This window comes from Juglans regia, chromosome 12 (assembly GCF_001411555.2).
Source record: "Juglans regia cultivar Chandler chromosome 12, Walnut 2.0, whole genome shotgun sequence".
Lineage (NCBI taxonomy): Eukaryota > Viridiplantae > Streptophyta > Magnoliopsida > Fagales > Juglandaceae > Juglans > Juglans regia.
Genome location: NC_049912.1, coordinates 11,911,108 through 11,925,712, shown reverse-complemented (window position 1 = coordinate 11,925,712; position 14,605 = coordinate 11,911,108). Strand labels below are relative to the sequence as shown.

General features: G+C 37.0%; 1 protein-coding gene across 3 annotated transcripts; it reads right to left on the bottom strand.

The window, feature by feature from the left end:
- Positions 1 to 1,467: 1,467 nt before the first annotated feature.
- On the bottom strand, positions 1,468 to 14,259 carry LOC108992448. 3 transcript variants are annotated; one of them, XM_035683552.1, is made up of 6 exons: positions 13,383 to 14,259; positions 13,150 to 13,302; positions 12,338 to 13,049; positions 11,668 to 12,003; positions 11,254 to 11,345; positions 1,468 to 2,496 (listed from the first exon to the last, which is right to left on the bottom strand). In XM_035683552.1, exons 2-6 carry the CDS (start codon positions 13,296 to 13,298, stop codon positions 1,629 to 1,631), a joined length of 2,157 nt encoding a protein of 718 aa, XP_035539445.1. In that variant the 5' UTR covers positions 13,299 to 13,302; positions 13,383 to 14,259; the 3' UTR covers positions 1,468 to 1,628. The 3 variants fall into 3 exon arrangements, with proteins under 3 accessions (XP_035539445.1, XP_035539444.1, XP_018822545.1); XM_035683551.1 differs by having other exon boundaries at positions 13,150 to 14,259; XM_018967000.2 differs by having other exon boundaries at positions 12,338 to 13,302.
- Between the last annotated feature and the right edge of the window lie 346 nt (positions 14,260 to 14,605).

Sequence of the window (14,605 nt, the reverse complement as noted above, 5' to 3'; positions counted from 1 at the left end):
CAAGCACATAACAGAGTATTGTTGATGAATCATGATTACTATCAATAGTCATTTGATGTTAGCAAATGGGGAAAACTGGTTGGGTCTCTAACATAGACACATCCATGGGTAGAAAATGAATAATGGTGATATGTTTGAGGAAACTCGAGGTTTCCCTTTAACTTGCCTATAGCTGAGGGGTACCAACCCCCGTCAGCATTGGTAAATCTATTTCCTGCCCTGCTACCTAAAGAAGATTGTCCATATTTGCTCGTGGAAAATATCCACAATCCTTGGTGGGACGTATAATTAGTGTTTTGTGCAAGAACCATAACTTTGTGAATTTGCCTTAGGAGACTTCTAATAAGATAAAATTCCACCACTACGTCGTAGTATCTTCTGATCTTGATCAAGGGAGATCAATCAAGATCGTGACGAACCTTCCCATTTATAAAGTTCTCACATCAATTGAGTCGAAGTTAACATGTCCCATATTAGTTGTCCACGATAGTGGTCAATGTGAACAAGTTCTTTAGGTAAATTATCCGTAGTAGATCTTCATGCTAACGGAAGCTCAGTTCAGGTAGATGTGGATGGTCAGATCGTTCGAGTTTCCCACTTTGGTTAAGGTTTATTTTCTGCCTTTTGAGGGGTTTTAACCTTGCAACAAGTTCCTAAGTTTTGTCTGATGCTTGGTTTTCCTTTAATCAAGATCTAGATAGCTGAATTTTAAAATCTATAAGGGCAGTTAAAAAAAAAAAAAAGGGATGATCTATCATCTAATTTTTAAGGATCGTTATCTAACTTTATCCAATGTCATCATCTCAATTCGCTTCTTTCCCTCTTTTTTTTATTCATCCTACTTCAATTATGCTTCATCCCTTGCATCGCTTTTTTGCATTATCTAATTGCACCCGAGACCTTGTGCCTTTCATTGAGATTAAGTTAGTTCTAGTTTAATTTTGAATGATAAAATTTAGAGTGAAGGATAATTTACTCTTGTAGAAAATGATATTTGCAATCATAAAATTTAGCACTCTTTTAAAAAATTGAGTAAATAAAGAATCTACATAAAAAATAATAATTTTTTAATAATAAATCCTATCTTTTTCAAAAAAAGTATACAACATTTGCATAACTCATGACTGTATATAATATTCCTTTACTCTTTTAAAATATCAGAGATGGTCTTATCCAGTGAAGTAAATTAGTAGAAAGTCATTATATGGTTTTTTAACGAGAGGCAAGCATTGAAGAGTTTTATTCCTACTTATGATGTGTATTTTCACGAGAATCGTTTAATTTTCTCACGTTAAAATATGATAGACAGGAATGTTCAAATCCATTGTAATACAGCAATGTTTAATTATCTTTTCCACATCAGTTCTCCCGGCAATGAACCTATTGTTAAGATAACTTTTTCTGGATAGCTTCAATCTTGTATTGTTTCATCGAACAAAACCCAACAAACGAAAATAAAAAAATCCATGCTCTTCAAATTCTTTTTCCTGTTAAAAACTAATTACCCCATATATACCCAAAACCCATGTAGGATATATTTACACGAACAAATATACTGAACTAGGATGCCATGGGGTTGTACCACAGTGAAATGCAAACACCACTTTTGTATTTAAGCTAAAATTATGTCACCTTCTAACTTTGGTTTCTTGTGTTTGGAATAGTGGTGACAATTGTGAACCACCACCAAGTGCAGCAGCAGCTGATTCAACATGGGTAAGGAGGTACTCGTAGATCTTCTTTCTCAACCTGTCAGTTGTCTCAGCCGAAATATGGGGTGATTCTCCTCCATCCTTGCTTGATCCAATCTTGTCCAGCCAGTCATTCACACTCTTGAGCTGAGTCAACATCCCTGCTATTTGACCATTATCTGATAGGGCTGATGTGTCCACATCAGCATCCAAGAACCTCTCCACGTATCCCAAAAACCAATCCTGGGACTGCAGTTGCAACATTTCAGCCAAGTCAACTGCCTCATCAATGCCAATTCCTCTAACCCACTCTGGTGGAGGTTGGGCCTGCGGCTTCTGGCTCATGGATGACACATCCCCTAGCCGGCGAGGAGTTCCTTGGGCAAACTTAGAACCGATGGCTTGGCGGGCTTTGCCTTGGCTTTTTGCTGAGGTATTCTTGGTAGAATTTTCTAGTACTAATACTGGTTGATTTACTGGAATGGCCTTTTGACTTTGAGTGGGAGTTGGAGCTGCATCTCGAGTCAAGGTAGGGTCTTTGCTAAAAACTGAAAAGAGTGACAGATTGGTTGCCAATGCAGCTTGGACCCATGAAGCTGCATGTTTTCGCCTGTTGGATATCAACTTTAGTGCTTCTTCTGACAGGTTTTCTTCATGATCTGGGGATGCACCCCCAGAACGAAATTTTGATAGGGAATCAGCAACCATGCAAGCATTATTTAAGCTTGCATGAAGAGTCAAGAACTGTTCAACTGAAGGCTGAGGGTTATCTTCCTTAGCAGAGGTACTTAACTCAGAATATATGCTGCAGAGAAACATTATGTCAGAAGAAATATAAATAATATATTTGCAAGCAGTTTACAGATGTTGTATGATAACGAAAAATGTAAACATACGAATACCCTTCCAAAAAATGAATATAAAAGGTGACAGGTGCGTAGGATTGAATTTCAGCTACAAATAAAAGCACAATTCATTTTGCCTAATTATCAGAGTCCCAACATTTCCATCATGTGTAGAAAACTGATATTTATCTACAGAACAAGGTAAGCTGAATATTGAGTAGTATCCCAAGATGAACAAAGCCCCAAAATTAGCACACTAAAGAGGAAAGGATCAATCTGTTTGAGGCTGGTCCACCCCTCTACTTGAGCCCTTACACTATTCTATGGGATCTTAAAGGTTCTCCCTTCTTAAAGGATCAATCCGTCAGATTCCCAAGTTTACTGAGGCTTCCAGAGCAAAGATATCTACCTTTGCTCCTACTATGGGAGAGGAAATGCCAGGATGGTTGAAATTCAGATATTCCTCAAACCATTCCAATACTTCTTTTATATCCAACCACTCGCAATAATAGGGATTTCTGCTTTGCAGACCTGTCATTTGTACATTGTAGCCACATGAGAAAAGGCTCTACCACCCAATTCCTCAAAATGGTGGCACCAACTCCATGTTTCATGTGAATGCTATCCTTGATTTTCAAAACCAGTCTAGTTAGCTCCATATATAGGGGTGCAAATCGGTCGGTCCGTCCGGTCCCTATGGGTGTTCGGTCCATCATTTTTCCAAACTGGACCAGTAGCTATCGGTCCGGTAGGTCCATTCAGTTCGGCCTAATTTTTTTTTTCTTTTGTTCTTTTTTTAAATCAATTAATAAAAAAAATTTATTTAAAATACTAAATTAAACTAAGTGACTTGTTAATGTGGATTATGCAACAAACTCAATAAAAAAATATTTTATATGGTCAATGATAATAAATTAGATGAAAATTACATTATTAATTTATATAATTACTATATAATTAACTAATTGATATTATATATTAGTTAATTCATAGAATATTAATAAGTGTTAATAACATATTTAAAATTTTATATTGTTAGTTGTACAATTATTATATAAATAATATATATAAAATATTTTTTTATTTTTATTTTTCATTCGGTCCGGTCCTGTCCGGTCCCCAAAAACCCTAGACTGTGGACCGGACCGAAACTTTTCGGTCCTCTAAAACGTGGACCGAGACCGACCGGTCTCTGTCTCGATCCGGTCCAATCCGGACAGAAACGGTCGGTCCATTCGGTCCAGACCGACCATTTATCACCCCTATCCATATAAGAAAAAGCTCTATCGCCTGATTAATATGGCTGCACCAACTCCATGTTTTCATGTGAATGCACTCACTCATACAAATATGTTTCGTGTGAATGATATCCTTGATTTTTTCATTAGTCATGCCTTTTCCCTGTCTTGACCCACATTCTTAACCCCTTGTAGTGCTATTCACTTCATACAAAGAACCCTGTAATTGTATAGCAATAAGTTTTCACCTGACAAGATCAAGCCATCGATTCTTTTGTACAATCTTCCATTCAACCAGAGCTACATTTACTTCACCTGAACTTTTGATCATTTCTTCTTCTATCTTGTATTTTCACCCGTATAACCAAAGATAATCTTTTTCTACGACTCTATTATATGAACATACTGCTCTTAACTGGAATCAAGATCGAAGAGGTTGAGAAAAGTGAGTCCTTCCCATTCAGGTGATGCCAAAGAACTTCAAATTCTAAGCATCCCTTCCAATTCTAGCTTTTCCATGCCCTAGATTCCTTAGAATAAAATTATCTAAAAACATCAGTCATTGAGTTATCATGGGAAGTTAAGCACATTGATTGCAACGCCTGGCTGGCATGACCGTACAATTACCGTTATTTAATTGTGTAACCATAAGTCCTTTGGAGTAATTGTTGCTGCGGAAAATTATAAATTTTTTTTCATTTGAGAAACATTACATAAACTATAGATAACACCAGAACTAAAATACTTCATTAATAAATAGAGTTTGATGCAAATGCGACCATGGGCATAGAATCCAGTCTTAATATAATCAAGGCCAGACTATCAGCCTTAAGGTTAAAAATCTATCAACCAAAATAGGTCTTCTTCTTCTCTTACAGCTTCGCCCACCTCATTTGCAAAACTACCACGATTTAAAGGTGCAAAGATGAGTCCACAACTTAGTATGTCAATACCAACTGACCAATCAAAGTGATTATAAGCCCTCTTTGTAAAAGTTATATTTTCAACATAACAATTTAAGAAGACAAGATAATTTAAAACATCCTGGCAAATATGCATGCCAAATATCATACTGACAGTAGCATGTAACACATGTTCAGGTTGGTTGCAGAGCGTATTACGCCACTTAGCCTCTGAGTTTTTGCCCAGCGTACTTCATTTAATATTAGACTCAACAACTAAGATAATCTCATTTAATATTTATTGAACGAGTTATACTCCTTTTAGAATTTAAAGATCTGCTATTAGCAGTTTATTTCAATTTAAAATCATTACTGATTGATAAGTCAGTTAATTCATATAGATAAGTCATGCATATCATCAGCATATTTATAAAGTCATGATTTTAATTCTCAGCATGAAATATTTTATAAAACCTTATGTTAAGTATGTTTACGTTATGATGGGTTTCTTACTGAATCATTGACACATTTTAGTTGTTTTATGTTTTTAAACCACCCCAGGTCAGAATATTTATGAAGGTAGAGCTACAGGACGGGACTTAGTCCAAGGAGGCGTCACAGTGGCCTAGACAATTTATGTTATGCTCGGTTTTATGATTTCTAGTTTAATAAGTTATTTTTTATAAGCACATGAGACTTTATTGATTTTATTCTAAAAAGGACTTTATTGGGGAGCGGGGTGTTACAATTATCATACTTAATGCATGTTTGAAAGCATGTTTCATAGAGGTATTTGGTATTTTCTTGCATAAGTCATGATCATAAATAAAATTAACAAGGTTGGTAACCGAATGTAAAAATGCATAATTACTATATAAAAGCATGTTATCTAAAACTAGTTTGTAACTAGTAGGTCGGTATGTTTACACTTGCAATTCTCCTATCTCCTTCAAAAGTATTCCCTTCAAATCATACCTCATCTGCAAAAGGTAATACTTGATTAACATATTCAAAGCTAAAAGAATGATCTGAATCCTACACTACCTTTCAACTGGTCTTTTCTCCTCAAAACAGTGTTATTGTTCATTTTGGAGTTGGGTCATTTGACCAAGTCTAAACAGTGCTCCATCCAAGGTGTTTTGTCTAATATTTAACTATTCTCATTCGGACAGACGACTTCAAAAAGGGTAACTGTGATACCCTCATATGATATGGATAAGGGTAGGTGGTGTATGGGATCCCACATTGTTTGGGAATGAGAAGTTCTTGCTCTTTATAAGGTTCCAATGAGACTCCAATTGTATCATTGACTAGTCCTTTTGGAGTATAAGCCATGTGGTTTGGGTCTTCCATTGGAGCGTTACAAATGGTATCAAAGCATATTCCCAACCAGAAATGTGGGACTTGAGCCGTGCCACCTACAATGGACAGGCCCGACGAGGACGTCGGGAATTTAAGAGGGGTGGATTATGATACTCCATATGATATGGATAAGGGTAGGTGGTGTATGAGATTCCACATTGCTTGGGAATGAGAAGTTCTTGCTCTTTATAAGATTCCAATGGGACTCCAATTGTATCATTGACTAGTCCTTTTGGAGTATAGGCCATGTGGTTTGGGTCTTCCATTGGGGCGTTACAGTAACTATCCAATTTCTACATTACTTATTCGAAGACCGTTCATACTTCTTCCAAGTCTCAGGTTTGACATGTTTTGGGTTCAAAATCCAACCAAAACTCCATTTTGACTACATTCTGAGTCCTAGGGCCACTCACTTTCATGTAAAAACATCATATTTCTACATTGGCCTTGCATATTAGAACAAAATTGTGTTTTATAATGAAAATGTGACTATGAGCATGATGAAATGATAATATTTTAAGCATTAAACCTAATCTAAGATCATACTCAAGAAAAATGGTCAGTTTGCAAGAGTTTACTCACCCTTGTAGTTAATCAGGGGGGTAAAGATAATTTTTTTTGTGAAAAACTGTTAAACAAAGATATATATATATATATTAATTTCCTTTTTGTGAAGATGGCGCTCCCATCTTTTTCCAATGCTCCTTCAACAACCACCACAAGTGTTACAACTTTTCTTTATACACAGACTCGCAAGGAACACTCAAAACTTATGTTTTAAATTTTTTTTGGGTCATTCGTACCACTGCTCTAAATTTCCGACTATTCCAAACTGTTCTAACCATTCTGTTCGAATTCTGAAAATTTCTGCTGAGATTTTCACTCGGTGACGAACATGATTTTGTGGAAGAGATGATTTTGTGGAAGGCACAGAGCAACATTTGTAAATGGAGCTCGAATTTAATGAAATGCGGGTTGAAGTCAAAAAGTTGTCTTCACATGTCTCATTGACCACACAAGAAATACAATTAAAATTTTTTTTTTTAACAAAAGTAAAGATATGTTTCCAATGTTTTACTCATTTGTCACTTAAATCAAGACACTTTTTTTCTGACAGAAATCAGGGCAAATGTTTTGAAACTTCATGCAGCTTTTTAGGCAATTAGGACTCAATTTGTTTAAATTACCATTTTGATTAGAAGAAGGGTATTCAATGAATAGCCCAAAACTAAAACTATGGTAGTATAATTATGGAGAGATGGTGTTTAATGAAGTCTATGAGGCCATGCTTTTTTATTCTTGACCAAGAACTTTAAAGTGAACAATCAACTACTACCAAATGTGATCTGAATAGCATGACATCATACATATTTAAGACTTAACTTGGGAAGTATCATAGAAGACTTTATTTGTTGTTTACTTGTTTTACAAATGACAAATTAAATTTTATGAAATATGAATTTCCTATATTTAATGGTGCGTTTTTTCTTTTTTTGTAAGTTGATAGATAATGAGGAATTATTGTTATTATATGCAGTATGAACCATACACCAAAAAGAAAAAGGGGTTTACCGGTACCGAAATATTCTGATACCTAACCAGAAAGGTCACTAGTACAGGAATTAAAAATTTTGCACAAAACTCATAATGATGTCATGGGCAATTGCTATAGATTTTAACAGACTCAGCTTTCATGATTTTCTTGTACCTATTTCTAGTTCTTGATTAGGTGTTTTCTCTTCTTATATACGTCCTATGTACTTGGGCTACGCCTATTTTCACTTCTATCAATAAGATTACTTTTCACTTAAAACAAAACTCATAATGGCAGTCCAAGAGAATTTTTGAACGAGAGTATGGGGTGAATCAGCCTTGGGGCTCATATAATGTCTAGATAGTATATCATGATGCTTGAACGTGTCAGGCCTAACTTGCGGCAGAGGGTTATGCTGAAGTGACGGTGTCTGGGTGCTGAACGTTAACATTCAGAAGGTCAGTGTCTGTCATGCATAGAATGCTACACCATTTTGTTTAACATGGTATGCAACATGTCATTCTAGCTTGTAAATATCCAGATGGTACAAGGCAATGTTTGGTTGTCAGTGCCTGACATTTGACCATCACCTGTGCCATACCGTGCCTTATTGTGCTTTACACGCACAGAAGATTTGATCATCATTCAACAATTACGTGTCTTATGTCGTTTAAGAGACGTGGCTTGTTCTAGGTCAAGTGTTTGTGTCCCTGCCAGGGTGCCATTGTCGATTTTTGTTTACTTCAAGTTTGGATTCTTATAAGGTCCAATGCCGAGTGGTGCTGTATGACCTTAATTGTTTTTGTAAGTTTTCTTAATTATGTATTCTAAGTTCGAGGTATCACATAGATGGATGATGTATTACAATGCAACAAGTGAGTTCAAGAGCACAAAGATTAAATCACAACATAAGAGAAGAAAGTCAAGACATTATTGGATCTTAGAGGGTTAAAAACAGTATTCAATCACTTCATATGCAAGAAAACCTCCCAACTTTGGAAGAAGCCATGCACAAGGCCTCCAAAAGACCTGCCTTGCTTGAGACAGGGAGGTTTGTGTCTGAGTCTAGACTTCAATTTGCTAGAGATAAAAAAACTCCAAATGCCCACTTAGTTTTTTACCATCCAATTCCAGTTTATATTGTTGTTTGCTAGATATGTTCTTATATCACACTTGTTTACGGATGATACACTGAAATTTAGTGAGGCACACCTCGAACACCTATTCTCTTTGTGCTGCATGTTCCTTTTTTTTGAAGCAGTATCAAGATTGAAAATAGATTTCAGATGGGTAATGGTTCTTGGACAATGTTCTAAGTTGATGTATGGTGCAAATATCAGCCCCACAAAGAAGCTTTCCCAGACCTCTTCAACCTGGCTAGGATCAAGGAGGCATCAGTGGTAGAATACAGCTTTTAGGCCATGTTTGGCAAGAGATATTTTCCATCTATTGTTCAATTTTTTCCCAAACATACAAAACTCTCAAAAACACCTCACTCAAAAATTTATCCTTTCTTCCATTAAAATGCATAACTTCAAATAAAATTGAATCTGGCCACTGCATGGCCACCCGGTGGTGGTTTGGTGGTTGGGCCACCACGGGACCAGCATGGGCAGCTTGTCTGGGCCACCCAAGGGGTGGCCACCGTCTTTCCTTTTTTCTGCTTTTTTAATTTTTTATTTAAATAATAAATGTTTCATCATTTAAACATATTTTGGGTGGGACCCACAACTTTCATCTTAATGGCTCTCAATTTTTTCAACTTGATTTCTTCACTATTCATCAAAAACTTCCTAACATTTTTACATTCAAGCATTCACTTAATGGCTCTCCTCAATTGGAAGTAGGGTTTACACGCGCAGCACATGATTGGGGGTAGATTGCTATACCTCTTTTCATGCTTAGCTTTATGCGTTCAGAAAGAGACAAGCTAGTGCAGACAAGTTATGTTGGAGCATATCCAAGCCAAGGGTGTTTGAATTTAAGTCATTCCTTTATGCGTTAGTCCCATAGAAGAACATCTTTATTCCATGGAAGACCATTATGAGGAATAAGACTCCCTGAAGATCAGCAATTTTTTGTCAAGACTGTCTGGACGGCTGAATTGGGGAAGATCCTTACCCTGGACAATTCTAGGAAGAGATGTTACATTGAATGGTGTTGTATGCACAAGTGGGATGGAGAATCAATGGATCACCTCTTATTTCACTGTGAGGTAGCCACCTCTTTGTGGCAAGCTGTGCTTAAACTATTTGGGCTAAAAAGAGTGGTGCCTAAACAGGTGGTGGATCTGTTAGCATATTGGAAAGGGCGGTTTGAGAGTCCTCCCATGGAAGCATCATGAAAAATGATCTTAATTTGCTTAGCAGGGAAACAAATTATCGAAGTTTTGAAGATAACTCAAGAACTGTGGAAAAACTCGAGGATTTATATTTTCCAGATGGCAGCCCGCCTTTGTCTTCCTATCTTTAGTTTCCAGACATTTTTTACCTCTTTTCCCTCCCTCATTAGGTGTATTTGAAGTATACTCCCTAGGGTACCTTGATAATGTCTGTTTCCCCTTTTAGGAGGAAAGAAAGAGCAATTTTATTAATAAACCCTCTCTTATGGCAGATGGGTGCCTCCTTTAAACTTACAAGAAATGTTTCTCTTTCTTGATTATTAACTTTATCTTATGAAAAAACTTTTTATAATACTTGTCTTAAATATGGGCTAAGAAAGCTTCTCAAATAATTTTGCTACTGTACTGCACAATGGCAATATCATCCGTATATAATTGCAAGCCTAGGCTCGTTTGGACACTTGGAGTATCTTAGAATTTTGTGAATAGCAGTGAAATGATTTGAGTTAAAGATGGTTTATTGGGTTTTGGGAAAAGAGAGAAAAAGTTGAATAAAATATTATAAAGTTAAAAAAATTGTTTGAATATATTTTTTTTAATTTAATTTTTGTTTTGAAGTTTGAAAAAGTTGTATTGCTTTTTTGGTTTTGTTTTGAAGTTTGTAAAAGTTGTAATAATTAGGTAATGATTAGATGAAAAAGTTGAAGATTTGAAATTAAAGTGTTTTGTGTTTGAGTGATGTTTGGGAAGGAAATTGTGAGAAGTTTTGAGAATTTCTCATCTCATCTCATTACCCAAACCTACCCTAATTAAGCCATCTCAAGTTGCTCAGTTTTGGGCTGCTAGAAACTCATGTTTGTGCCTACTTTCCTAGGTTGGTAGATGTCACTTTCACTCTACCAAAATATAGTAATCTTTCTGCCATCACATACAGTACAACAAAATGTTAATGCACTACTATATTCATAGTTCCACCAAAACCACCAATTTCTCTGCTAACTCTCACTTTTAAGCCTATGTTTTTCAATGCAAACACTAAAGCATTTGGATCAAGCAGAGTCAACACCATTTTTCACAATGTACAGCTCTGTATAACAATTATTACCCCAACAGCATTGACAATTTCATATATACTAGCCGATCAACTCCTATTACTACCCAAAGAGGAACTGAAGTAATCTGTGACATGATGGACTACAATTAACTCTCACACTACAATTGATATGTCCTATAAGTTCAAGATATTCAGAAAACAAAATTTACATGCTGATGCCTACAGGGTAATGTCAGTAATGTTTAATCTAGCATATGATACTAAATAGTACTTTAAGTATGTGTACCTCAGACATTGAAGTAAGTTCTCTGCAGCAGAAGCCTCTTGTATAGCCTCTATTGCTGCCAGCTGTGCAGCATCTCTGTTCTTCATAACTTCCTGTCATAATGAATGTGGAAGAATAGGATAAGAGACAGAAATTGTGAAGTCGTAGAACTTATGTTCCAAAATGGGTATCATTTAAGTAGGAATTTATAATATAATGTACAGGGTGAATGAAATATCTGATCCGTGGGACAGCAAACATAAACACTCGGGGGCAACTTTCTTTTTCACTTGCAGATGGATTTAGAAAACTTTTGACCATCAAGACCCATTCCAGTAATGAAGTAAAATATTGCTATATCAGAGGATCATTTCATATACAATAGCTTGAGCTATATATGTAATAGATATCTACAAAAAGGCAGGAAGTTTATACCTTTCCGAGCTTTGCAAGACAAGAAGGGAGTGAAGCCCATGAAGCACTTCCATCCATCAATCTTCTACCAGTTAGGGAAACCTTAACCATGTTTCCTGGCAGTCCATTACTGGAAACTTCTGATGACTTCTTTCCAGCAGAAGTTTGCTTGCTTACTTTTTCTTGAACCCCCAAAGTCGCAGAAACCTTTTTTGGAGACATTTGAACCCTAACCTCTCCTTTAGATAACCTAGCAGATGACTGGACCGTATTCTCCTCTTTAGGCGGTAATCTGTCGCTTGATGTGCTTATTCTTGATGATGTACTTATCCTTGATGACGTGCTTAATCTAGGAGTCTGGCAAATATATATATATATATGGACGATGATAATTATAGTCGTTTGACAAGAAGTGCAAAGGATGGAAAAAGAAAGCGAAAGAAGGCAACAAAACCATCGGAGAAATTCAGAAAAAATGGATTACCCACACATAGTCGGAAATCATATCAAAATGAAAAAATGGATTACCCACACATAGATGATAATTATAGATAGGGGCAAAACTGGCTTTCTTGGCTATTTTTTGTTTCTAACTGCTTGCATTGTTTGCCTCAGAAGCATTTGAAAGGATGAGTAAATTGATCCAACTCCAATTCTATTGAAAATCTTTGTAAAGAATGATAGAACTTACAGAACTCCGTACGTCAGGCTTCAGATCATGTTTGGTGGCCCTCAGTTTGGAACTCTCTCTACTTTTCACTTCCATATTCCCATCCCAGCTCTTCCTCAGAGCCTTGGCCCCCAGCTCAATTCCTTGGACAAAAGTTTTAATCGGGTTTCCAATGGACACCTTCCTTCCAGAGGGAAGGGGACTCGCCGTGCGCAAAGCATTCGCCTTTTCCACCACTCCCAACTTAGCTCTCTTAATCTCTGCCTGCTGCTTGACCCCGGTGGCAAACTTCTCAAAAGACGTCGGCAACGAATAACAACTTGTAGGAGACGAAGGAATAGACCGTGAATTAAGCGACTTCAATCTCGCCAAAGATTCCTTCTTTACATCCAAACTCAAAGCTGGTTTCGTTGGTTGTGACTTTGATTTTGCAAAAGATCCAATTTTCTTATCCGATTTCTCCTCTTTGACACTACCATTCAATCTCACTTTCTCCTTTTCCCCAACATGGTTATTCCGCAAGATTTTCTTAGCTGATTTCACTTTCTCAGATTTCAAGCCTGGAGATGAATTATTACTCAGAAATCCCAATGAGTGAGTCGCAACAATATCTTCAGGGCTGCCCACACAAGGGTGGCGCCCTGGAACCGGCCTAACCCCGCGAAGAATCGGGACAGGTGAGGCGGCTTCGAGGCGGTCAACGTGAATAAACTGGCCCAGTTGGATCTTGTCACTAAGAATCAGATCATCATGCTCATCAGGGAGAGATACATAAGTGGCATGAGAGGAATCCGAAACCTTAAGGTAAAAGCCTTTGTTTGGGAACAACTCACCGCCTGCAAGCGCCGGAACAATGCTCACAACTTGAAGTAGCAACGACCTGTGCTCTCCGGCAACCTTTATATCTGTGTTCATGTGCTGCAGAAGCCTGAGGAGGACACCGGGAACAAGATTGGCCATGTTCGGGGCCTTCAATTTGCATTAGACTGAAAACCCCAGACGCAGAAATCTTAAATATTTCAGATGTGAACACAAAAATCTTGCAGAAGTGTTATACTTTAGATACCTTCAACATTTCTCTCAATACCCTGGTTTGAGACAAGGAATCAAATCTGTGGACTTTGACGGCTTGCAGAGTAGGCAAACTGGGATTATAATTCAGACCCAGATGAAATCCGTTTCACAAACAGTTTTTACCATGGAAAACTGAAACAAAACCTCACGCCCTTAATGGTTAGAGATGCAGATTTGGAAGGTCTGAACTTTTTGTACAAAAACCGAAAAAAAAAACCCTTAATGATAGAACCCAATACACAGAAATTATATATTTGGTTCTACCAATGGGTAGTAATAGTTGTCTACAGCTTGGGGATGGAGAACAAAGGTACTAACCAACCAAGAGGGGAAAAGTACTCAGACTGATATTAAAAATTGAACTCTCTTCTTTGCAAAATTATAGATGAACAAATGTGCGGGAAAATTTTTGGCTGGGCATGAAATGAAGTCTTATAGAGTCATAGACTCTAGTCTAGAGAGCCAAAACAGAAAATACGGAAGGGTAAAAGGCACTTTTCTGGAAGAAAATATGGAGAAGGGTCTTGAAAATTGTCTGTACCGAACATGGGATGTGCTGAAAATTTGCAGGAAACAGAGAAAAATGTGCAAGAGGGTATCATCGATGTCAGGCTTATAATACGATTGTTTAATGTATAAAAACAAGAAAATGTCAGAGCCTGACTCTCTGAGCTGAGACGAGACGGTGACACACACAAACATGTGCACACGCACTTAAAACGATGGGGGAAGTTATACAGGAATTGGAATCTGACCCACTTTGGCTTCGTTGGGTTCCATTCTTTCTGAGCGGGTGCTTAAGGAGTTTTGGTGAGCAAGTGAAGCCAAAAGGGTCACAGGAGGAATTGTTGGTTGGAACTGAACGAGGACATTGGCAGAAAAACTTTAAAAGCTTTACTAATTTTCAGAAGTTATATAACTTCTTATTTATTTACTTTCAGAATTCTGTGCAAGGAGGATGTTTTTTTGAATCATTATTAATTTTAATCATTGTTTTATTTTTTTATTTATGGGCTTTAATTCTTTATTTATTTATTCTAGTTCACGCAAATGGGTGCATGTGCCGTATGTGATGGGGGCGGTAGGAACAATGTCACATCGCCAAAGCTTCTATTATTTTATTCATTTTGTCTCTGTTTTGTTTTGTTTTGGACGAGGCCTCCGTTTTTCTCGTTTGTTTATTTATCATTTATTGCTTTTAACCATGAGGTGAGG